General features: G+C 40.0%; 2 protein-coding genes across 3 annotated transcripts in view; one reads left to right on the plus strand and one right to left on the minus strand.

The window, feature by feature from the left end:
* Nucleotides 1-345: 345 nt before the first annotated feature.
* Nucleotides 346-16476, plus strand: rab3gap1 (RAB3 GTPase activating protein subunit 1). The gene is made up of 24 exons (XM_007558683.2): nt 346-442; nt 516-571; nt 1804-1882; nt 1974-2100; nt 2650-2728; nt 3090-3209; nt 4035-4200; nt 5049-5148; nt 5346-5427; nt 6674-6742; nt 6999-7072; nt 7225-7317; nt 8120-8292; nt 8641-8742; nt 9143-9315; nt 9883-9937; nt 11107-11433; nt 11509-11646; nt 12545-12772; nt 13046-13142; nt 13386-13489; nt 14329-14447; nt 14560-14662; nt 15604-16476. The coding sequence occupies exons 1-24, from the start codon at nt 425-427 to the stop codon at nt 15823-15825; spliced, it is 2904 nt and encodes a 967-aa protein (XP_007558745.1). The 5' UTR covers nt 346-424; the 3' UTR covers nt 15826-16476.
* An 814-nt stretch (nt 16477-17290) lies between these two features.
* fasn (fatty acid synthase) overlaps nt 17291-22795 on the minus strand; it is a 40631-nt gene continuing 35126 nt past the window's right edge. For both annotated transcript variants that reach the window (XM_016674749.1, XM_007558696.2), the window contains exons 39-42: nt 22577-22788; nt 21817-21915; nt 19408-19659; nt 17291-18516 (exon numbers count right to left, since the gene is read on the minus strand). In XM_016674749.1, the coding sequence (XP_016530235.1) occupies nt 18379-18516; nt 19408-19659; nt 21817-21915; nt 22577-22788 (701 nt within the window). In that variant the 3' untranslated portion in view covers nt 17291-18378. The remainder of the gene's footprint in view (nt 18517-19407; nt 19660-21816; nt 21916-22576; nt 22789-22795) is intronic.

Below are 22795 nucleotides of genomic sequence, written 5' to 3' on the forward strand. Positions count from 1 at the left end.
TCAAGACAGAAATCTAGTTCAAGTACAATCAGATAGAATGTAGTTGACTCCTTTATACAATGTGGGGCTAAAACGAAGGCATCTTAAAACGACACTAAATAGAAATATTGAATATTGAATATAGAAATATATTTTAATCTCAATTATTAGGATTAATAAACAAATCAGAGTGAAAATTTTGTTATTTTAATTATTCTTTTCTTTTACAACCGATTTTTCTTTCACGTTCAAAACAACGTTTTCAGTACATTTATTTCAGGTTCCGTGTGAATATTTTCCACCTATAATTATATTTTTAAATGCCGATATTTTTTCGTTTTGCTCTCATCTGCTCCCACAAGGGGGCATCATTACACTGACGCAAGGTTTAGATGCCAAAGACTGACGAGAAGAAAAAAACGGAATAACAAAACTGCATTTCAACATGGCTGCTGACAACGATGTAAGTTTATTTGCTTAGGTTTTTGGAGTTAAAACAGAACATATGTTGAACATGTCTCCCTTCTGTCCTGCAGCCCGAGTCGGAGGTTTTTGAGATAACAGACTTTACCACCGCGTCCGAATGGGAGCGGTAAGCAAAAGCAAACCTTAGCTCCTGTTTCAAAGCCTAATGGAGGACCTACAGTATGGATATTTAGTTATTGGTTGGCCCATTTTGTCTTTGTGTTGTCATCATTAGGCTTATACACATTCAAGCGATAATGTTTGAACATGTATGTCTAAAAATATCTACCATAAAATTATAAAGTGCTTGTCCTGGTTGAAGCAGCTGTTCCTTAGAAAAAAATGCAGAGTTGTCGTTTCTTCACAGGGGGTGGAAGAAATAAAATACCTGCAATGAGACATTAATAAATGCCACAATGACTCCAAAAGTCTAGGTTTGTGAAGGTAAAGTGTATGTCACAAAATAACATTGACATTTGAACATTTATTCAAATATCAACGCCCTGTCAGCTGCTGTTTCTTGGCAGTTGACAGGTCAACTTAGCAGAACGTAGTCTTGCTAGGTGCCTTTTTCTTTTACGTTTTTTCCCCTACATTTTCAATTGGATTGATGTTAGAACTCGTTGCTGGCATTGATCTGATCTTCCTGTCTTGAAGAGAAGATTTAACAATATTTGCTCAGTGGAAAGATGCATTGTCAGCTTGAGAAAACATCATCCTCACCAAAAAAAAAAAGTCCAGACAGATGGAAAGAGAGTTCTGTGCATTTCGGTCTGCTGCTCTTCCTGACATGCAACCTGTGGAAAGTACTTGTTTATTTCATGTAGTCATCTTTACATATTTTTTTAGGATTGTTCCAGCCAATCCCGATTCAGGTCTCATCCCCAGATCTTACTTCGCTCCAGTCCATGGTTGCTTCCATGGACTGGACTTCGCTCCAGTCCATGGTTGCTTCTTTTTAACCCACTGGAACTGTTTTCTCCTGTTTGGATAGAAATTATGTTTCTATTTTTCTTTTACTTTTTGTTTTTTTGGTTAATTTAAAGTCTTGCTCCTTGGAGATTTTGTTTATATTTAATTACACTGACCCTCCTGGTTTGCTTACAATTGCTTCTAATTGAACCACCACTTAACCTACCAGCTGGAGAATATTTTGTTTGACAGTTTCAAACTGTTTATGTATTTGTTGTACTTATTGCTTTTAAAGCCAGTTGTATTTAATGAACTTAATTAGAACTATTCAATGTCAGAGTAAGCTTTTGGACTTTCTGTGTTGGAGAATTGAGGATGGACACATGGCACAGCTAGACTTTGTGACTCATTCCTGTCTCGAAGCAAAACTCTGTTTTTTGTTTCAAGGTTTGTGTCCAGAGTTGAGGAAGTGCTGAATGAGTGGAAGCTGACTGAAAACTATGTGGAAAAAACATCTCCAGAAAAGGTGACCAGCTTCAATCCATTCGTATGGGGTTGTGAATGATGACAGTTAATCATGGATTATGAATAAACTATTTGATGCCATGTGTTCACAGGGTGCATACATCAATGGCAGCTGGGAAGAGCAGTCACTAGATATTCACTTTGCTGACTTTAAGTTCTACATCACCCATCACTTTCTGAAAGAAGATTGTAAAAAGGAGAATGGGAAGAGTGAAGAGGGTACGGACATTTTCCAATATGGCTGAAAACTGAATGCATTTTCACTATAAACCTTCGCCTGACCTTGTTTGTGTTTCTAACTTCAACTGATCTAAAACCATCTCTGCCAAAATAAACACAAAGTTATGGAGATCCACAGGTTGAAATTGAACTAACACAAAAGCCTAAGAGTTTTTGTGAAACATGAAACCAAAACCAACAAAATCTCCCCCAAAAACCAAAAACATATACATTATTAAATCATTTTTGATATTTCAGCAAATTCAGCAAAAAGATTCTAAAACCATTTAAACAAATTTGGATCCAGAGATGGATATTTTATTTTGCTTCAGTAACAATTTTTACCATCTAATTTCAGTTGAATTGTTTCCTTCACTTGTCTCAGGTCAGTTTTTTCATCTTAGGATGTGTCTTCCACTTTAAGCAAAGTAATTGAAAGTTAATCAAATGAGAAAATAATTTCTTTCGTGGACTATTTCAGAAGATTAGTAGTTATATTCCTTTGTGTGTTAATGAGCGTTGTCTCATATTTTCCTCTCCTCTGTTCAGATACCTTACCTTTGGCGATGCAAGATCTTCTGTGTATGCACAACGACTTCCCTCCACGAGCCCACTGCCTGGTCAGATGGTGCGTTTACTGTGTTCCATTCTGCATGTTATTTAGAGAAATGAATGATCATTTAATCCATATAGAAATATGACAATATTCCACACGCATTCCAGTAGCACCAGTAACACATCCAGTGGAAGCACAGCATAATAGGTTTCTTTAATCCAGCAAAAAACACTGTTAACCAGGCTGTTCAAAGTTTCTAAACTGAAAAATGATTAGCTAGGTGGAAGCTGGTTGGTTAATGACAGAACATCCGTCCCATTGGAGCAGTTTTAATACATGAAATGGTTACTTATTTAAATCTGACCAGCTGTTCATTCTTTAAATCATTTCTACAGTTTTCCTGTGAACATTCTGTTTCTTGTTATGTTGGCAGGTATGGCCTGCGGGAGTTTGTGGTCATCAGCCCTGGGGCGAACTGTGAAGCCATCATCAGCGAGTCCAAATGCAACCTGCTGCTCAGCTCCGTCTCCATGTCTCTGTCCAACAGCGGCTGGTGAGTCCCTCTGTCAGCTCATCCTGGACATATTGGAGATTGTCTTCTCATTCTTTCCTCCAGTCAAGTTGAAATCAATATACATACAAGTTGAATGTCAAAATGTTTTTTCTTCTGCTTTTCGAATAGCAGGTAGACGTTGAGTTAGGCTTCATTAGCCCCCAATGAGGAGCTGCTTTACACTGCCAGTCACAGGAGTAATAATGAGAGCAGACATGGTAGATGGTCCATCCTGACAGTCTCAGGTTTTATTTATCAGGACATAATGAAAGGAATGCGATCTGTACCAAGTTCTAAAGAGATTTAAACTGTACAAAAGCTGATTCTTAATGAGGCACTAAACAAAGAGGGAGCCAAAACCGAACATTATGCCACTGATGCTTCCACAAGATTAAAATAGGAAAGTTTTATTACGCTCCTTACATGTTTATATCCCTTTTTGTGGTGTTTATTGCCTTTACTTTGTTTGATGTGTATAATCAGTATAATAGTCCGATTCTGCTCATAAGATACTTGATCAAGTGATGATTGGCAGAAGCCTCCATAACAGCAGCGGTGTAGACATGTTGCTGCTCCAAAGCTTGTAGATCTGTGGTAAAACAATGGACAGAAGCAATTGTTTCTGTCCATCAATGTGGGGAAGAGTTCTAAAATAAAAGAGATGTGTCAGCATGTGAAGATTATTCAAAAGTAGCTACTAAAAACATCAGCTACTTCTGCACAGGGCAGTGAAGCATAATCTGTATGACATGAATACTGAGCTGGTTCTGTAGCAGTACAAAGCAGTGTGTCTTGAAACCATTCTGTTTCATCATGTGTGTCCAGTCAGGTCCCCATGTTTGTGCAGATCCAGCAGAAGTGGAGGCGGATATACGCTGGCGAGTGCCAAGGGCCCGGCGTGCGCACCGACTTCGAGATCGTCCATCTGCGTAAGGTGCCGAGTCAGTACAACCACCTGTCAGGCCTCCTGGACATCTTTAAGTCTAAAATAGTGAGTACTGAGGAGCAAAACACATCGCAGAAAAACTATCTGAAAACAATATACACACACTGGCACCATCATTCCACATTACTGACAGTTTTTTTCACTGCAGTTTTCTTTTCTTTTTAGTTCAACAGCTTCAGTCATCTTCTGTCAGCACAGCCTAGTAGTGCTGCTGTCTACTTTAGAGGTCCTGCTTTTCCTTTGTTCTGTATGGTAAACCATCAAACTGGACTTTCATTGGAAAGCAGTGTGTCGGTGGAAGAGCGCAGTCTAATTGTCCAACATAAATGTTTTTAAGAACTTTTGGTATCTTATGATAAGGTGGTAGAGTTTCACACCTGATAGTCAGGTAGAGTCGGTTCGATTGGAGACCAAAACTGCAACATTTGTTCCATTTTCAGCTGAGTTCTGTTGTTTCTCCGAGCTCTTCTTTTCTTTTGAGGATGAGCTCCAGTGTTCTGTGTAATTCAACTCCAATCAGCCGAGGCAGACATCAACTCAAAACAGAAAAAAGAAAAGAAAGTCATGTGCAAGTTAGAAAGGTTTCCACCCAAAATGGAAATGATCACAGATCATATGACCATAAACTACAGGAACATCAGGCTGTGGAATTATGTTGTTGTCACAATTGTCAAACTTAATAGTGATAGTTACTCAGCTACAATGTCTTTTGATTCCTCCACATCAAAAGGCTAGCAGTTAGATGTTTTGGGCATTTTAGTAGAAATCTCCCTCCCCCCACTCTAATAGACCTGCCGGTGTTACAGTAAACCTTCACCAGATTGGTGTACAGACAGAAAGCCATTCCAGGTTAAGTTCAGGTTTTCAGTTTTTCTCTTCCTGTCTTGGTTCAGGGCTGTAATCTGCTCCCTCTGCCTCCAGTCAACATCGCTATTCGCTACACCTACATTCTGCAGGACTGGCAGCAGTCTTCATGGCCGCAGCAGCCACCAGGTATTCACACCAAGAGCTCACTGTGTCCCATTAAATCTGGACTGTATAACTCTATGTCTTTGTTTTTTGGCTGTATTACATATAAAACACAGAGGTTGTCTCCCACATGATTCAGAGTGTGTCCCAGCTGATGAGCCATTGTCCAGTAAAGGTGTTGTTTGTTCTGTTTTTGGCTGGCTGGGTTCTGTTCCTGTCAGACTTTGATACGCTGCTCGGTGGTGAAGTAGGAGGAGTGGAGTTTGGAAATCTTCCCTTTGGAGCCTGCGAGGAACCAATCAGGTATTAGCATTTTTTTTTGGTGAGAGTATTAAATAATATTTAAGACAAAATAATGATTAATATATACAGAATATTCTTAGTACAGTACCATATGTATTGTTCTGATTACAATTTTACTAGGACCGTGTCTATAATGAGAAATTAATTTCAAGAAATTAATTATACAGAATTTTAACGTGTTAAAATTTGCTTTAATGCATTTAATTGTATTTTTATTTTTCCATATGAACATCTGGAACCTTTGTATTTTGTTTCTGGTATACTCATAAATCTGACACACAAGCAACAACCACAGGCAGCAGCAGTGGACGACAAAGGCGCTTCTTGGGGGTTCATTTCTGCTTCTAAAGCGATTTGATTGGACGCTGCAAAACACTATTGTTGTGTTCAAGTTGTGCTAAAAGGAATTAGCCTATCATTGAAGCTTTTCAAGCCTAAAATATGATCTCAATGCTAAACATGTAGCAGCAGAACAGACATCCCCAATGTTAATGTCAGCGTTCACATTTCTAAAGAAGATCTATGAATGATCAGGAGTTCCTGAAACTCTGGAAACATGAATGGATAGAACAATGTTTTGCTCCAGTCTGATGGTTAAACAACATGAATAACAGATTTAAAAGAAATAGACAGTTTTTGAGCTCGCATGTCAAGTTATTCATTAGTTTAGCAATAAAAATGTTTTTTTGTTTTTTTTTATTAAAGTGCTGTTTGTTTTTGAAGCCTCATCTTTGGGAAGAGCATTCCAGAAGCTTATTGTTCCCTGCTTTTCCCACTCCAGAAACAGTTTGGATGTATGTTTAGGAATAATTAAATGAAATGCGTCAATGACTAACAAGAAATAGTCACATCTTGTCAAATGAAAAACATCTTAGAACCTTCAGAAGTACTTTTTAAAAGATTCCGTTCCCAGATGGATGCCTCCAGTTTGTGTGGCTTTAAGAGAATCTCCCAGAAACTTAAGCCTTTATTTTCTTTTTTTTTAAGTCACTGAAATTGTGACATTTTTAAAATTATTCAAATAAATCAATGACCCAAATATGGTATCCAGGCCCATATTATGTGTTTCTTTACGCTTAGCGGTTGTAAGTCATTCTTTAGTACATGACCATTCTATGCCATCTCTGTCTCCCTTTGCACATGCATGAGATTCTATCTGGATTTTTGACATGATGTTGTTCATGTGTAAAAAGAAAAAAAAGCCAGTTTAAATGAATACTTTTTTTCTTCCCGTTTTGTTTTGAAGTGAACTTCATCTTGCAACCACCTGGCCTCACCTCACAGAGGGCATCGTTGTAGATAACGATGTGTACAGGTGAGTGTTTTAAGTTCTAACAGTTCCCCAAACCTGTATGGCACAACAGCTGTCTGTCACTTGGAGAACTGATTATCTTGAAACATTATCATAATTTAGTGTATCATTAAAGTTGGTGTTAATTACATTCTGTTCAAATATCTAGAATGTTCTAAAAACTGCATAAAAGTTTGAGTAGCAGTAGATTGTTGGGAGGGATTTAACTGATAGCCCAGCATGTGAGATGTGTTCAACCCCATCTCCTGCTATCCAACAGTGACCTTGACCCTCTCCAAGCTCCTCATTGGTCCATTCGAGTTCGGACTGCTGACAACCTTCAGTGCTTACTGGGTAGGTGGCTCACTTGTTTCCACTCACACCTCTACTATTTCAGGTGTTTTTAAACTTTGTTGTAGGAACAGGCCCCATATGTTCCAGCAGAATACGTTTGAACTACAAAAAATGTCATCTAAATGTTCTGTTTGACTTTCATTTCCTTGTAGGAGACTTTATCACAGAGTTCTTTAAGCTCTGCTGTCAGAAGGAGTCTGCAGAGGAGATCCTGGGTAGAGTCAACGCTGAAGAAGAAGGCCAGGGTCAGTTTGCTTCTTCTACTCTTGTAAAAACCAGTTTCTAGTTCTATGCTTCACGTTATCCAGAAGGTCTGGACTCACCGCTACTGAGGTACGATTACTTCCTGTTGGGGTTTTAAATTTTACCCAATCATTAACGTCTGTAACTGGTCAAGGTAAATGCAAAACCACTTCGTAAGACTACAACCTTTTAGAGATTTTACAAACCAAATACATGAACTAAAGATCACAAACTGTACTTTAAAGACTCCACGTTTATAGTGTGTTAATCCAATCTTTACTGCACAGCTACAGAGCTTTCAACTGAGCTGCTTTAAAATAGTCGAGCCTTTTGTGGTTTCAGGATTCATCTGTTTAACCTGAAGCATCACAAAGCACCCCTTCTTCTGTGTCTGCCCCTCTCAGCTCCTTCAGACTAGCCAGCAGCAGTTAGCAAACACCTGAGCATCAGCTGAGCTCATTATAGGAGCTACTAAAAACGTTGTTAAAGGGTTAATAGAGGAGCCGTGTTGTGATGACTTCCTGAAGGCAGAGGTTCAGAAGCACCAGGAGTTTTTAAAGAGACAGAGACCCAATTTTAAGGCATTAAATTACAAAGTCAAATTTATTTTAAGATATGTATGTTTGTATGTTTGTTAAGATATAATGTATGTTTCAAATATGACTTAAAATAAATGTGACTTCGTACAACATTTTTCTAACAACTGAAGTGAATGTGGTTGATTATGCTGCAAAATGGCACAATGTGTCAAGAACACATAATCCTGCCCCTTCAACACATGTAAGCTGTAATCTTTCCCTGCAGAAAACAGCGACATCAGCTCTGCCCTGTCTAAGCTAACGGAGCCAGCAGCGCCGGTCCCTTTAAGCAAATTGTCCGTGTCCAGTATGGTCCACAGCGCCCGGAGGCGCATCCGCCGCCACCGGCACATCGACGAGTCACCGCTTCATGTCGACATGCTCAACTCGATCCTCCTGGTGCGCTTTACTCTTACAAGCTCGTTCTGTGGTACATGGAACATGAATCAATGTGAGGACAGAGACAAATCTACAGGTCGTTGTCCACAACACCTGAACAGATCAGACAGATAGCCTTCAGAAGTCTAGACTGCCACAGGGTTTTATTCAGCATAGCTTTGAATTTCATTGGAAGATTACAATGTGGGGAATACCCACAGAGTTGATCCTTTATACACAGCCTGGCCTTCATCACATACATGTTACAGCATTTCGTAGTCCAAGGTCACCATTTTCCTGCCTGATAAAATGTTTATTTTCACTCTAACATTCATGTTTCTGTCTGGATTATGTTGTTTTTCCTCTCAGTACCTCTTCCCTGATGCTGCGGTGGAAAAGTCATCAGACAAAGAGAAAACTACACAAGCAAACTCCTGCAGGCCGTCTGAGCAAGAGAAGAGCCCAGATGATGTATGTTTGGCCCTCAACACGTTCTGAACCAGCATCGTCTTCTCCTTAGCAGTGGAGTTTGATCAGAAAGAACGAGGCTCCACATAAATACAGTTATGAGAAAACTGAGTTTCTCGAACAAATTTAACATGTGGATGTTAAGTCATCAGTTCTGCTGTTCTAAGCAGAAGATACAGCCCCAAAATCATCAGTTCCATTCAATTCACTTTATTTCTATAGCGGTAATTCACAACAATTATCGTCTCAGGCCACTTTATAAAAATAGTCATTTCAGCTTGAGGCAAGTTATCAAACACTCCAGTCAAGTTTAGTCTATTAGAAGCCTCTGTAAATGTTTCATTCGCGAGGAAGCTGTCCCTTTAAATAAGCAGGTCATTTCCTGTTTCCTGCCTCTCTTCAGAACCTGTACCTCCAGCTGAAGTCGGCGCCCTGTAACAGTCTGACCTACCGCCTGGCGTTGTGTCTCTGCATGGTCAACTACAGCTACGGTGGCCTGGCGGCTGTCGCACACCTCTGGCAGGAGTTTGTCCTGGAGCTGCGCTACCGCTGGGAAAACAACTACCTCGTCTACGGGTGGCTGAACACACACTTCACCTGCACAGCTCCAAACCAGTCACTGGAGATTTTAGATGATTTGCATCACGTCAGCATGACAGCCACACATTTCTTGTATTATGTTCAATTAGCTCTCTTCAACTGTGTGTGAAAACATGTCAATTGTAAAATAAGTAAATCTGCCAAGCAAAAATATTCATACCTCTTGGATTTTGTTTTACTACCTGAGTTGAACAGTTTGTGAAAAAAAAGAAAAAAGTTTTTTTTTTTTTAGAATTATACAATCGAAAAGTGTGGTGTGCTTTTCTATTCTCCCCCCTTCATACTCTTATACCCATCAATAAATTTTTTGATGGGTATAAACTGTTTCTTCTTGAAACAGTGATTTATTTTTTATTATGTTTGGTCATTGAAAGTTGAGCATTTGGGTCAATTATGCTCTTAAATTAATTTTATTTTTTGACAGTTATGATTGTAAACATGCCAATGAGGTTAATGATTTTTCACAACCCAGAGCAGCTGAAGTAACTCAGATTATACCTATGGAAATCTAAATTTGTGCTTTCACCATTGTTTTATTTGCAGGTTAACAGGCGGATCTCCAGATCTCCGCTGTTGTCTTCTGCATCAAAAGTTTCAGGTAATTATTACAACCAATCTGACATCAATTATTCCTAGACACTCAAAACAAAGATATGAAGAAATCTGTACCATTAAATATAATTATTTTAAAAAATGACATTTCCCTTTTCTGAAAAAGTCATTGGAAACATTTCCATTAAAAAAAATCCATTATTATTTTAATTGTCAGAGACTTGGGCCAACATTTTTCCCATCATTTTTTCACCCACAACACAAACACATTGCAGTGTTAGGGGAAAAAGTTTGAATTCAAACCTGTGTGTGTCAGAAATTGACAGTGACTCTTATTTTATTCATATTTAATCAAATTAGAGCAAATCTATCAAAAAGTCATTGGTTTGTTTGTTTTTTCCCACACTGTATATGCACATTGATAGATTTTAACCTTGGGTGCACCGAGAAATTGGCCCTGATTTCCTTCATTTTGGGAGATTGGTGATGATCCCATATGTACATGTGAAGCCCATCTTGTCTTCTGCTATGACAGAGTCTGACCAACAGACCCACCAGGTCAAGTCTGCATGTTTGTAGTTAACAATAGTCACTCCACTGTTGCCGACTCAGTGATATGTTGCTATATTTATCAACATTTAGGACAAAAACATCAATATCGGCCAAAACTCTGAATCAGCAGGTCAGGCTTTTTAAAGATTGGTGGTCAGCGATCGACCAGAACTGAACCCCTACTTTTCAGCACTAATATCTGCACTGATTAGAAAATAATACAATATGAGCATTTCAATGGGTTTAAAAACAAGGGAAATAAAAATAATTTAAACACATTAAATTGCAATAGCAGCTTATTAAAAAATGAATTTTTAATTGGAACCAATGGCAGACGATGCAGAAGCGATAGAATTGATGCATTTAGTCTGAAAGGAACATTAAAAAACAATAACAAAAAATTAAAATTCCCGTTCAGAATACACAACATATTCAAATGTTATAACTTTGGCAATATTCGTGCAAATAGCACAATTGTACAATTTAAAAGTGAGCAATATCCAGGGACCCAGAAGGGAAGTCACTCTTAGTGATAGTAGATGATCATGTAACTCTCACTGTCCAGGGTTTGTTAGTCATTATGGTTCTAGCTGTGGCCAGGATCTCCTGTAGCTGTCTGTGTTGCAGTGAATCTGAAAACACTTGCTGTTTTCCTGTGGGTAGATGCTGAACTGCTGCATAGAGAGGAAGAGGGCGAGAGATGAAGCTCGCAAGGTGCAAGAGGGAAACAGAGAGAGAGAGCGCAAAGTATCTGGTGGAAGAGCTTCTGCGTCAACAACCAGAGAAACACCACAAGGTAAATCCTGGGACTCCTGGAGCGACAGTGAGGACGAGTTCTTTGAATGCCTGAGTGACCAGGGGGAGATGGAATCTTCCCACAGCGAGGCAGGAAAGGACAGCAGCAAGCTGAAGGCAGACGGCAGGCTGCACCCCTACAACAACATGACCCTGCTGCACTCTGCAGAGCTGCTCTATGTCCCCGTTACCCAGGTAACGCCCTCCCTCTGCCGGTCTTCTGCTTTCTCCTCTGGAGTGATAGCTAGAATGTGTGATGGTGGTTTTCAGGAGCCAGCCCCCATGACAGAGGACCAGCTGGAGGAGCAGTCAGAAGTCCTGGCTAAGCTCGGCACGTCGGCTGAGGGGACTCACCTCCGCGCTCGCATGCAGAGCGCATGTCTGCTCTCTGACATGGAGTCCTTTAAGGTGAGGAGAGCACACACACACATGCATGTGCGCACACACAGTTTCTTTGGACTGCTGTGTTTGGTTTATGCCAAACATGTCCTCTGTTCTGGACAGATGATTACATTTACATTTCTAATTTTTGTTTGGCAGTAATGCGACCAGTATTCAGGGTTTCCCCCAGAAAACCTACTAACGCTGGTGGTAGGGGGCGCTAGAGCAGTCCACCAGCGGCCCACCTTGTTTATGACTTAAACATTTTTAGGTTCAAAGCTGGCATCATGAATTTGTAAATAACAGTGTCAGGCCAACGGGCAGGTGGTCATTTGTTTATTAGAAATTGTGTTTTTTATACACCAGTGACAGTAAAGACAGATCAAGCTACTGGGGTGGGTGGGGGGGAGTGCACATCTGACAAGCTGTTATGTCCAAATGATGATGCCTAACATGCACCTCCACATTTTTGTAACTTTTAAAAAATTTTAAAATGTTAAAACCTGGTGATAGTGCCCCCTACCACCAGGATTATCAGGTTTTCTGGGGGAATATGTATGTAAAAAACATATATTTTTTTAATAAAAGTAAAATACTGCACCTTTAAGACCTGTTGTGTGAACATAGCCTAAGACTCTTCTGTCTCGATTCCAGAAGTTTGCTTTGGTGACCTTCAGTCTGGCCTTCATGTTTATCTCAGACAGTAAAGGTTTCTCCTCTCAGGAAGGTTCAGCTTGTTCAGTTTCTTTCTGATTGGACAGACATGAACCTTCATATCAGCAGTATCAGGACACAGTGTTTTAAATTTGTACTTATCTATTTACCCACTGTTCTTTCAGGGTTTAAAAAAATAATCTGAGAATTAGCAGGAGCAATCTTTTATTTTATTTTTTTACTTCTGATGACCTTCTCCTTTTCTTTCCAGGCAGCCAACCCTGGCTGCGTTTTGGAGGACTTTGTCCGCTGGTACTCTCCGAGGGATTATGTAGAAGAAGAAGTGGTCGACGAGAAGGGATCCACTGTCATCAGAGGAGAACTTAGTGCAAGAATGAAAATCCCCGGCAACATGTGGGTGGAGGCGTGGGACACGGCCAGGGTGATCCCGGCACGGCGCCAGAAGAGGCTGTTTGATGACACCAAGGAGGCAGAAAAGGTCCCAATCAGCTGGAAACAGAACGCATGATTTATAAGTGATCACATACAATTGAGCTGCAAAATATTATGAAAATATTTAAGCTGCTAAAAACTGGGATGATGGTTCCATTGCCACATCAAGCTGTTCAGTCCAGTGAAACATCACCTCAGTTCAATCACCAAATAACTCTCTAAGTGGTTTAAGACTTTAACAAGACCACAAAAATCAAAATTTCAGTTTCAGATGTAATAACAAAATTCATCACAGGAATATGTCTTCTTTTCTTTTTAGGTGTTGCATTATTTGGCGATGATGAAGCCCGGAGACCTGGCCCATCACCTGCTGCCCTGCCTGCTTCATGCTGCTATTATGAAACTGAAGCAGGAAGGTGAGTCCTGTTTGATGGCTTCATGTCTGTTTTCTCAACATCTACATTTACCAGCCTCTTTCACAAAAGAGTTTCATCATAAACACGCAAAAAAAAAAATCAAAAATCACAAGTAGAGCCGATGCTACTCAGGAAGTGAGATCAGCAACGACTTCAGTGTGCTGCACGAGTTGAAGTGTTTTATTAAATTTAGGCCCTTTAATAGCCCTTATTCTAACTTTTTTATGTATATTTCTCCAACAGAGTCAGTAGAAAACATTCCATCAGTTGAGAAAAGCATTCAGCAAGCTGCAAGTCAAGCCAACAAACTGCTGCACTCGGCTAACTACGACTACAAGAAGCTGGAGGTCAGTACTTCCTGTTCTGGACTTCAGTAAAAGAGCAAATAAAAAGGAAAGCAATTTTTAATCATCATTTTTATCCAGGTACAACTAAAACAAATTAGAATATTGCAAAACAAAGTTTGACATTTTTTTGAAACTCCTGTACGATATTGATTTGTAACACATGGAGTGAAATATTTCAAGCCTTTATTTATTGTAATGTTGATGTTTATGGTGTACAGATAATGAAAATCCCAGATTCAGCGTCTCAGAAAATTAAAATATTAAATAAGATTAATAACGGATATTTTCATCAGAACGTTGATGGTTTATAACAGACTTTGTGTGAGAGCTGCAGAGTTGATGTCTGAACTTCAGGTTGTTTAAGAGCAAAATAAGAACCTAGCTCGCTGCGTCGCTACAGGCACACTTCCTGCTTATCAAAATAAAAGCCATTCTTCATCCATTCAATCAGAAATTTAGCATTTTCTTTTAGTTTATTGGCTAGAATTGCTTTAATGGATTATGTTGGATTCTGGAACACATTTGTGTTGAGCCCTGATAATGACTGATAATGACTGTAGAACATGATAATAATCTTAAATATAATCTGATTTAGAATAAACGTGACTTGATAGTGTGTTATTTAAAGAAACAAATCACTGCATGTTAATCTCAGTGATTCCAAACTGCAGAAAAACATCAATAAACTGGTAGAATAAACTGAGACACAAGGTGTTGCAATGGCCCAGTCAAAGTCCAGACCTCAGAACTGCTGTAACTTGTTAATGAACTAGAGAATAATGTGTGTCCTGTTGACTTCTCTATGCTACTGTTATGACAGCACTTTTCTCTCCACACAGGATTTTATTAACCAGTTGGTCACCATGGAGACGGTCATCACCGAAGCTCGCTCTCTCAAGGCCAAGTTTGCTGTCGACGAGGAAGAGGAGAACGGTGAAGCTGCAGACGAACTAGAGAAGTAAGTTCAGCTCAGAGTTTGAAGCTGAGCTCATTCCAAACCGTCGTCATGGATCCGGACAGGAAGCTCCTGCTGGGTGTTTAGTGTGTGTGTGTGTGTGTGTGTTTTGAAGGTTTGTGACCTTGCTGCTAGAGGAGCCTGAGGTGGTGGTGCTTGGAGCTGGACAGGCTCGCATCGGCAGAATCATCCACAGACTGTTTATTAACGCTCAGCGGGTAAGCAGCTGCTAACACACACTCATTTTCTAACCATGTTAGTACTTCCATTGACTGTATAACTGTATTTGTATCCATAAACATGACCAGTATTTTATTCCTTTCCACATGTTTTGTTAGTGGAGCCACAGAGAGGCTGGCTGCCCAGAACGGATCTGGTTCTGGTCTGAAGCAGATCCAGACATCTGGCAGTGTTGACTTTATGAAATACAAACTAAATCCAGCATCCAAGTAGGCCAGCCACATTAATGTAACAACAACCAGGCCTGTCACTGTAACACATTTAGCTGCACGATAAATTGCCCCAGTAATTTGGCGATAAAAAATAATTTTGTTTTGAGACCGTTTTCTTTTATTGTAATTTTCTTTTTATTTCTTTTGCTGATGATTAGACATCGACCAGCATAAAATCAGCTGCAGCAAACAGACGAAAATGAAAACCAACGAATAAAACAAAACTAATGAAGTGGCCCAGTTACAATAAATTAGTAACAATATATATCGTAATATTAGCAGATGATACATCTGATAGAATATTCAATACATAGAATATTCACTGAACTCTGATCCAGATCCCCACAGCATTCTGGGAGATGTAGGCAGAGGAAAGGCTTTTGCAGCTCAACCAATCACAGCTAGCGATGCATCAACTCACTCTTTGGTTACCTAGCAACAACTTGCAGCAGTTTCAGTTTTCTCCACTGTTCCTCATAACTGCTTCAATAAAAATAAATAAAATTTTATCCACCAGATTCACAGTACTTCAGATATTTAAAACAAAAAACTATAATCAATAATTATCTAGATCAACTGATATGAAACACTTATATCGTGACTTAAGCACTAACTACACATGAATTCTCTTTTACACCGATAGTTTTCTATCACAGCCTTGATCCTCCACTCGTTCCCAGCTGCAGACCGTGTCCTCTGTTCCTCAGGCGGCTCTTTTGGCCCCAGTGGACGACGATCTGGAACCGGCTGCTGAAAGCAGGAAGATCCCAGACTTCCCTCCTCCTGCGGGCCGGGAGATCCTGCTGAGGACGTGTGTTCCCCGACCCGCTCCGTACTCCAAGGCTCTGCCTCAACGGCTCTTCTGCGTGCTGATGAAGGATGAGTTCAGGCTGGCGGGGGCCTTCTCTGCAGACACTTCATTCTTTTAGCTGCTGCCTGGTGGAACGACCTTCACATGCTTCACATGCTGCCGTTTTGTTGCTTAACTCATCCTTAACTGTTAGAAGAGGCATCACAGGTCTGGGTAGAGTGGTGGTCTCCCACTGGGATGTTGGAGGCTCCATTAGGAAGTGAAGATGCATTTGGTTCAAGAGCTTTTAAACCTAAAACTAAAGAGATTAAAGTCAAAGTGATTTATCAGTAAAAGGTTTAGTTTGCTTGCAGTTTGATCCACTGTGGACATCCAGAAGTGATCCGGTTACAGGTTTTCTTATCACAATCATATCCTGACATTATTGCACATTCTGTACTCATTCCATCCTCACATATATTTCTGCTAAAACATTACAGTGATACCATAAGAGTCACCATGGGGGAAATGAGTAACTTGATCCAAACCAGTCCAAACTGGAACTTTGATTTTTTGATTTTTGGGATGATGGTCCGTTTCTCCACTCTAAATGAAACCAACATAAAATGCAGAGAGCAAACCTGACAGGGAAGAAATATTTCTCTCCATCGCTGTGTGTGTTTTATCTAGTGCAGTAATGATCTATGCCATTTCACCATGTCGTATTTTACTTCTCCTATCTGTACTGTACATTTGTAAAACAGAAATGAAATGAAACGTCCAAAACGAATCGTTGTGAATCATTATACCAGATAGTCTAATCAGAGGCACAATGCCGTTTTGCAAATCTCTTCATATTCATTTTCGGATGATTAGGATGTGATGAAATGCAAATTGATGCATTCAGATTTTTAATAGCCTCAGCATGTTGCTTTACAGCAAAGACTGGTTTCCTACAGTTCCACTGACGAAGCCTCTGACTGAAGACCCAAGACCGTCTCATGAAGTCCAGCCTGTTGTTCAGATGAACATTGAAGCATCTATATTCCTCAACAACCTCCACTTCTTCTCCCATGATGGAAATAGAGTTTGATCTGATCCTGTTCCTCCTGAAATCAACAATCATCTCCTTTATTTTGTTTACATTCAACATGAGATGATTGTTCCCACACCATGACACAAACTGCTCCACCAGCTCTCTGTACTCGGCTTCTTGTCCATCTCTGATTCACCCGACATCAGCAGAGTCATCAGTTTTTCTGTAGATAAGTCAGATTTGTGCTGGAAGTCTGAAGTGTAGAGAGAAGAGGAATGGTGAGTACAGAGCCCTGTGGTGCTGCTGTGCAATGCAATAAAGAAAAACATACTGCATATGCAATATGTCAAGTTTTTGAGATGTGGCTGCTGCTCTGGCACAAATGATAAATAAGTTACACTGATCATTTGTACAGTACCAGCTAGTATATTATAGTGTTTACTACCTTTCCGTTAGTCAGCTTGAGCAGCTGATTATGTGAATGAACTCATGTTCTGTCTTATTGTATCATATCTGCATGGAGTTTTCATTTGTTGAACTCATTCAGGACAAGATTTGCACACAGACATCATGCTCACTCAGAGGCTGTTATTGTTCTTTTATTTTAAACATTGGAAATATTTCTAAGACAAAGAAGCTTCATTACTTCACTCACTGCAGTCACCTGACCCTTCATTGACCTCTGAGGTCTCAGAGGTCAGGAAACAGAACTGAACAGTAAACAGTTTATCATCCACACCACGGAATTATTCAGTGTTTCATTACTAACTCGCTGTTTCCACCAAGTGAGACCGCTTGAGTTAAAGTTTTCATCAGTGTAGAGAAGGAGACATTCAGCTACAGTACAGGAAGTTCTAAATGCTTTAAGTCGGTAAACAGATCAGATTACAGCAGTGGAAGCCAACTCACACGTCGCTCCAGCAGAACTAATGAAAACTAAAGATGTTTAAGGTTTGAGAACCATGGAGCTGCTTGGTTAACACAGACACTCATCCAGCTCGGTAGGATTCACTGCAGTCCCATGAGGCTCCAAGCAGAACTCCGTTTGTTCTTCAAATAAGAAAACACATTTCTACTTCATGAGAATCAACGTAATGTTAATAAAAAGAAAAAGAAAAAAAAAACATACCTTTTGTATAAACTCACTACATCTCAATATCAGCTTGTATCAGCTTCTACTCATCAAAATTAGTTTGGTCATTTCTCTCTCAAAATTATAATCGAGTATTCATTATTACAGTAATAAGAGCACAGAAGCGTACCTTCAGGAAAAATAAACCATGTTTTTGTGTGTGGAGGGATGCTGCAGATGAAGTCGTCCCCACGAAAACACAAAAGGAAACGTTTCTCAGTGTTTTAGTGTCTCCAGGGGAACAAATGTGCATTAAATGGTGATGAATAGCAACACAGCAACATGTAACTGAGCAAAATGCAGTAGTAAAATGTCAGCAGTGAAAAAACCGTCTCTTGTTTTTCCCACTACTAAGAGTTGCTACACCTTCAGTTTTGGAAACGCTTCATCAAACAGAGTTAAACCTACAGATCCTGAAATCAAAATGATAGAAGTGGGATGTTGTGGGAACCCAGTGGAGGTGGTGTTAAGGTGCAGCTTGTGGTTTAAAAGTGGAGAGGGGGTGGGGTAAGACGGGAGGGGGGTCAGCCTTCTTTTGGGGTGACTCGTGGTCCAGCCAACGAGTTCTGAATGATGCTGCTGATGGAGTCCACTCCCTCTGCTTCCAGGAGAGAGCGATGATCGCCTTCAATGACGTAAACCGACACTTTCCCATCGCAGACCTGAGAAAGAGACCTGAGATTTAGATCCTGTCAGCAATTCAGCAGAGAGAGAATCGAAGCTTCATTTGAACGATTCAGGTTACTCTGCCAAAACACAAATCTCTAGTTTCTGGTGCAAACACCTCAGTCCAGCGGCTCCTGAAGCCGGGCATCCAGTCCCCCTCCCCCCCACCACCACATCCCCTCTGCATGTTTTGGATGCGTCTCTGTTTCACCAAACCTGGCTTCTCTGCAGCCACCAAGATGCTGCAGGAGCCTGAGAATCAACCATTCATTGGGAGCCACATGCAGGGTCGGGTATGGAGGACCGGCTTTATGATCCACTGCAACTTCTCAGCAATATAAAGAAGCTTGTTTCAAGTAAATAATTCTTCAATTCTGATTTTTAAAAAATATATTAGTTCCAAATTGCAGACTCTTTTTCACTCATAACAAGGGGAAAAACATTTAGTTTTCGATATTTTCTAGATTGTTTCAGAAGGGTGTTTTTTGAGGTGTTTAGGGCTGGATCTGGTTTTAGGTTGTTTTAGGTTCATAGGTCAGATGTGAGTGAAAGTGGAGGGTAAAGACAATAGTCAGGAAACGTTTGTACAGTCATAACAGCCTGAGGTTTTTTTTTACCATGTCTGGAGAATATGGATGCTTAAGATACATTTTAATTATAGAAAATGTGGAAAAGACACTTCCATATTTATTCTACCATAATCTACAATCTTACAAACATTCATAACATGCACATGATGAGAACATGTTAGAGTCTGCTAAGGGATTTAAAATCATGTCATCCATGCAGGGTCATTAATTATGGGTAACCTGTTGCAAAAAATAAGATTAGAGATCAATATGTGAACATTTCTCGGCAATAATAATGACCATGAATGTATCAGTTACCTCATTTAGCTTGTAGTCCTCTCCCAGATTTTGTTCATATTCACTGCTGGTTTTGGCGCGTAATAACGCAACGTTGCCATGGTATTTCGTCGCAGGTATGTATCCGTCAGCAGCTTTTAGCTTGTGGTAGAAGGTGGAAGCCGCAAAGTCAAGAAGGTCACGACTGATGTTCTTGTTGCTGGAGGTGATCAGGTCCACCGCCACCCTGACGCGTGCCGGCAGGTCAGACAGCGGGAGCAGGCGCTCCAGCAGCTTTGGAACCAGAGAGCAGAGGACAAAACGGCTCAGACTGATTTGTTGGGTCTGAACTACCTCTAAATGTTATAGCAAAATGAGTTACTTTCATGCACTATGCAAGCAAAAATAAATATTAATTTCACACCAAGTCAAAAAAAAAAAGATGGTTGAAAAACACTACATGAGAAGTTTTATACGCCTGTGCAGGGGCGCAACTACATATTATTCAGGTGGATGCGAAAACATAAATCAGTGCCCCCCTTCTCCCCCCAGCCCAAAAGGAAGGTACGTAAGGTTGAAGGAGCTTAGAAAACATACGGTCGCTCTATCCGTATGAGCGATCGTATATTTGTATATTTTAACACCCCTCCCCCCAGACGAAGACACGTGAAAGGTAAAACTCGCTACATTTACATTTACATGTGCGCGAGGTGAAGGAGCGTAAGGGCGCGGTGAAGTGTATGCGATGGCATCATCGGGGCACTGCCCTCTCCACATGGGGTTTTGACGCCCCCTCTGGTGCAGCGCCCCTATGCGTTGCATGCACTGCATGCCCACTTTTTGCGCCACTGCGCCTGTGTTAGTATTGTAGGAACAATACTAACAGAATATTTCAACATCAATACATTTTCTCTCTCTTTCTTAGTGTGTTTTTCACGCTACGTTATCCAGGCACCAAAACTATGCTTGAAAATTTTTTCACAATTAGAATTAGTCCTAAATTTAAAGAAAAGCCAGAGTTCAAAGACAACATTTGAAATGCAGGAAGTTTGTAGAGCTGCAGCACAATACAGGAGAACGATAGATAAATCTGGATGTATTAGCAAAAAAAAAGGCCATTGATCAACTTCAGTTTGTCCAAAAGGCTGCAGTAAGACAGGAACAAACAGAACAGCTGATATGACTCCTGATTAATGTCTTTATGCTGTAAACATGTCCAGTTTAGTCAGTCACAGTCTGCTAGCTAAACAGCTACAAAGCTATTTTCTAGCTATTGTTGAGAAAATAAATTTAAAATAAGCTAAGTTTTAAAACTTAACATGTCTAGATTCAAATGGCCTAAATTGTGGTTTTAAATCAGTAACTTATTCTGGCCTATTGACCTTTATTTTACTTGTAGTTACAGCAGATGGTTTGCTAGGATCGTTTGAACTGCCTTTTGTCTGTGGGAAAACAATACAGGGGAAGCTCCAGCTTTTCACACTCATCTGTGAAAGGCCGTAAACACGGCAGGAGTTTCTGGCTTGAGAGAGGGTCAGAGATAGCTCCTGGTTGGATGAGCAAAGATACGCCTTATTTGAATAAATTAAAGAAAAGAAGATAAAACTTTCTACACAGAAGTAACAAATCAGATTTTGCGCTTGCAACTTCTCCAAAGACGTCTTTGCTTTTTGTTTGTCGTTTCCATCTTTTGTCTTTTTCTCTCTCAGGTAAGTTCATGTGTTGTTTGTGCTCTAAGGTTTCTGATGTTATGTGATGTGCTTTTCTGGTGATAGTATGCATCTGTCTTGAATAAATGCTGATAATTGTGACGCTATTATCTCTGCGTGATCTCAGTCTTTGTGCACAGCATTTTTCTGGACCCGGGCATAAGAGAGGATTTAACGAGTCAAAAGGTTTTTAAAGTTCAAGAATTTTTCCTCTCTTAACACTATATAGCCATTTAGCTATATAGTGCTATATAGCACTATATAGCTAAATATAGTGCTATATAGCACTATATTTATAGCAACTAGCTGTCTATCTAGCTGCTAGATAGACAGCTAGCTACATAGGTAGCTTATATTGATATCTTAATATATTAAAGCCACAAGTATGCAACTTGTGGCTTTAATATATTAAGTATATGCAATATGGTTGCCACAAGTATGCAACCATATTGTAGTTCTGAAGACTTCTGAAGACAGTCTGATTGTTGCTCCATGTGCATTTTAAGTTGTGTATTCTGAGCAACTCAATCTTTTTGCAAAAACACACTCAAGTAATAAATTCAATTCTACCTTTCACCTCAAACTGCTGCTGACAAGATGGCAGAGTTTACATGCACTACAGATTTCCTCTGATTGTTTTATTTTTTCTTAATTTCACGGTTCTCACAAATAATGAGAAAATGATTAATAGGCAATGAATCAATAGTGTTAGTGAGCGTCTGTGTGTCAGAAGATCCAGTACCTTGTTGTACTCCATGCCTGTGAACTGCTGGATGAAGGCACACATGGCCTCCGTTTCAGCCTCACACTCTTTGCCTGGAGTCAGCTTGGCTCTGTAGCTCTGCAATAAACACATTATGACATCATTCACTGAGAAACCCAGATTAAAAGCACTGGTCACAGCCACTGAACGTTCTACTGTCACAGTCTGGCATTATGTTAGACTAAACATTTCCTTTTTCAGCTCAGGTAGAATTAATTCAAATCAATTCAAAAATTCTTTATTGAGCCCAAAGGAATATTAAATGTTGCTTTAGCTCATATTAATTCAAAACTCTTCAAATAGTTATTGTAGCTGGAGATGGTTGTGGGCAGGAAAGATCTCCTGCAGCAGTCTGTGTTGCAGCAAATTTGAAAAAGTCTCTGATCAAAGACAATTATTACTAACATTGTATCTGTTAATGAATAATGAAAGGAGGGATTTAACACAGATATAAACACTTACAAAGCGATGACATCATCCTCTGGGCTTTAACCAACAGCTTAAAAAAGGTCTGATATTATTTTGATTTTTAACAAATAGAAATAATTAAATTAGGGGGGAAACCTATAGTAAAATAATCTCCATCTCATTCTCTGTCAAGTATTTTCTGAAATTATCTTCTATAGTTGAAATCCAACTACAGAAGAGATCAGTATGTGTGTGTGTGTGTGTGTGTGTGTGTGTGTGTGTGTGTGTGTGTGTGTGTGTGTGCGTGTGTGTACTGGTTCTTTCCTCTGACCTGTGTGTAAGCTGCCACATAGGAATGTGAGCCATCGAACAGGAACAGATGCTCCACACTGTGGTTGAGGGTCTGCAGCTGGGAGCACATTTCAAAGGCCACACAGGCACCAAAGGAGTATCCCCCGATCCGGTACGGCCCGTCTGGCTGCAGCTGCCTGATGCAGTTCACATAGTACGCTGCCAGAGCCTGGATGCTGTCCAGAGGAGCAGCTGGGAG

Source organism: Poecilia formosa, unplaced genomic scaffold (genome assembly GCF_000485575.1).
Source record: "Poecilia formosa unplaced genomic scaffold, Poecilia_formosa-5.1.2 Scaffold4, whole genome shotgun sequence".
NCBI classification, from domain to species: domain Eukaryota; kingdom Metazoa; phylum Chordata; class Actinopteri; order Cyprinodontiformes; family Poeciliidae; genus Poecilia; species Poecilia formosa.

Bases quoted from the DNA above. Each gene is read 5' to 3' on its own strand.
- rab3gap1 (XM_007558683.2), top strand. The intron at 11,434-11,508 runs GTAACGCCCTCC...GGTGGTTTTCAG, and splicing joins TCTATGTCCCCGTTACCCAG to GAGCCAGCCCCCATGACAGA. The intron at 12,773-13,045 runs GTCCCAATCAGC...TTTTCTTTTTAG, and splicing joins ACACCAAGGAGGCAGAAAAG to GTGTTGCATTATTTGGCGAT.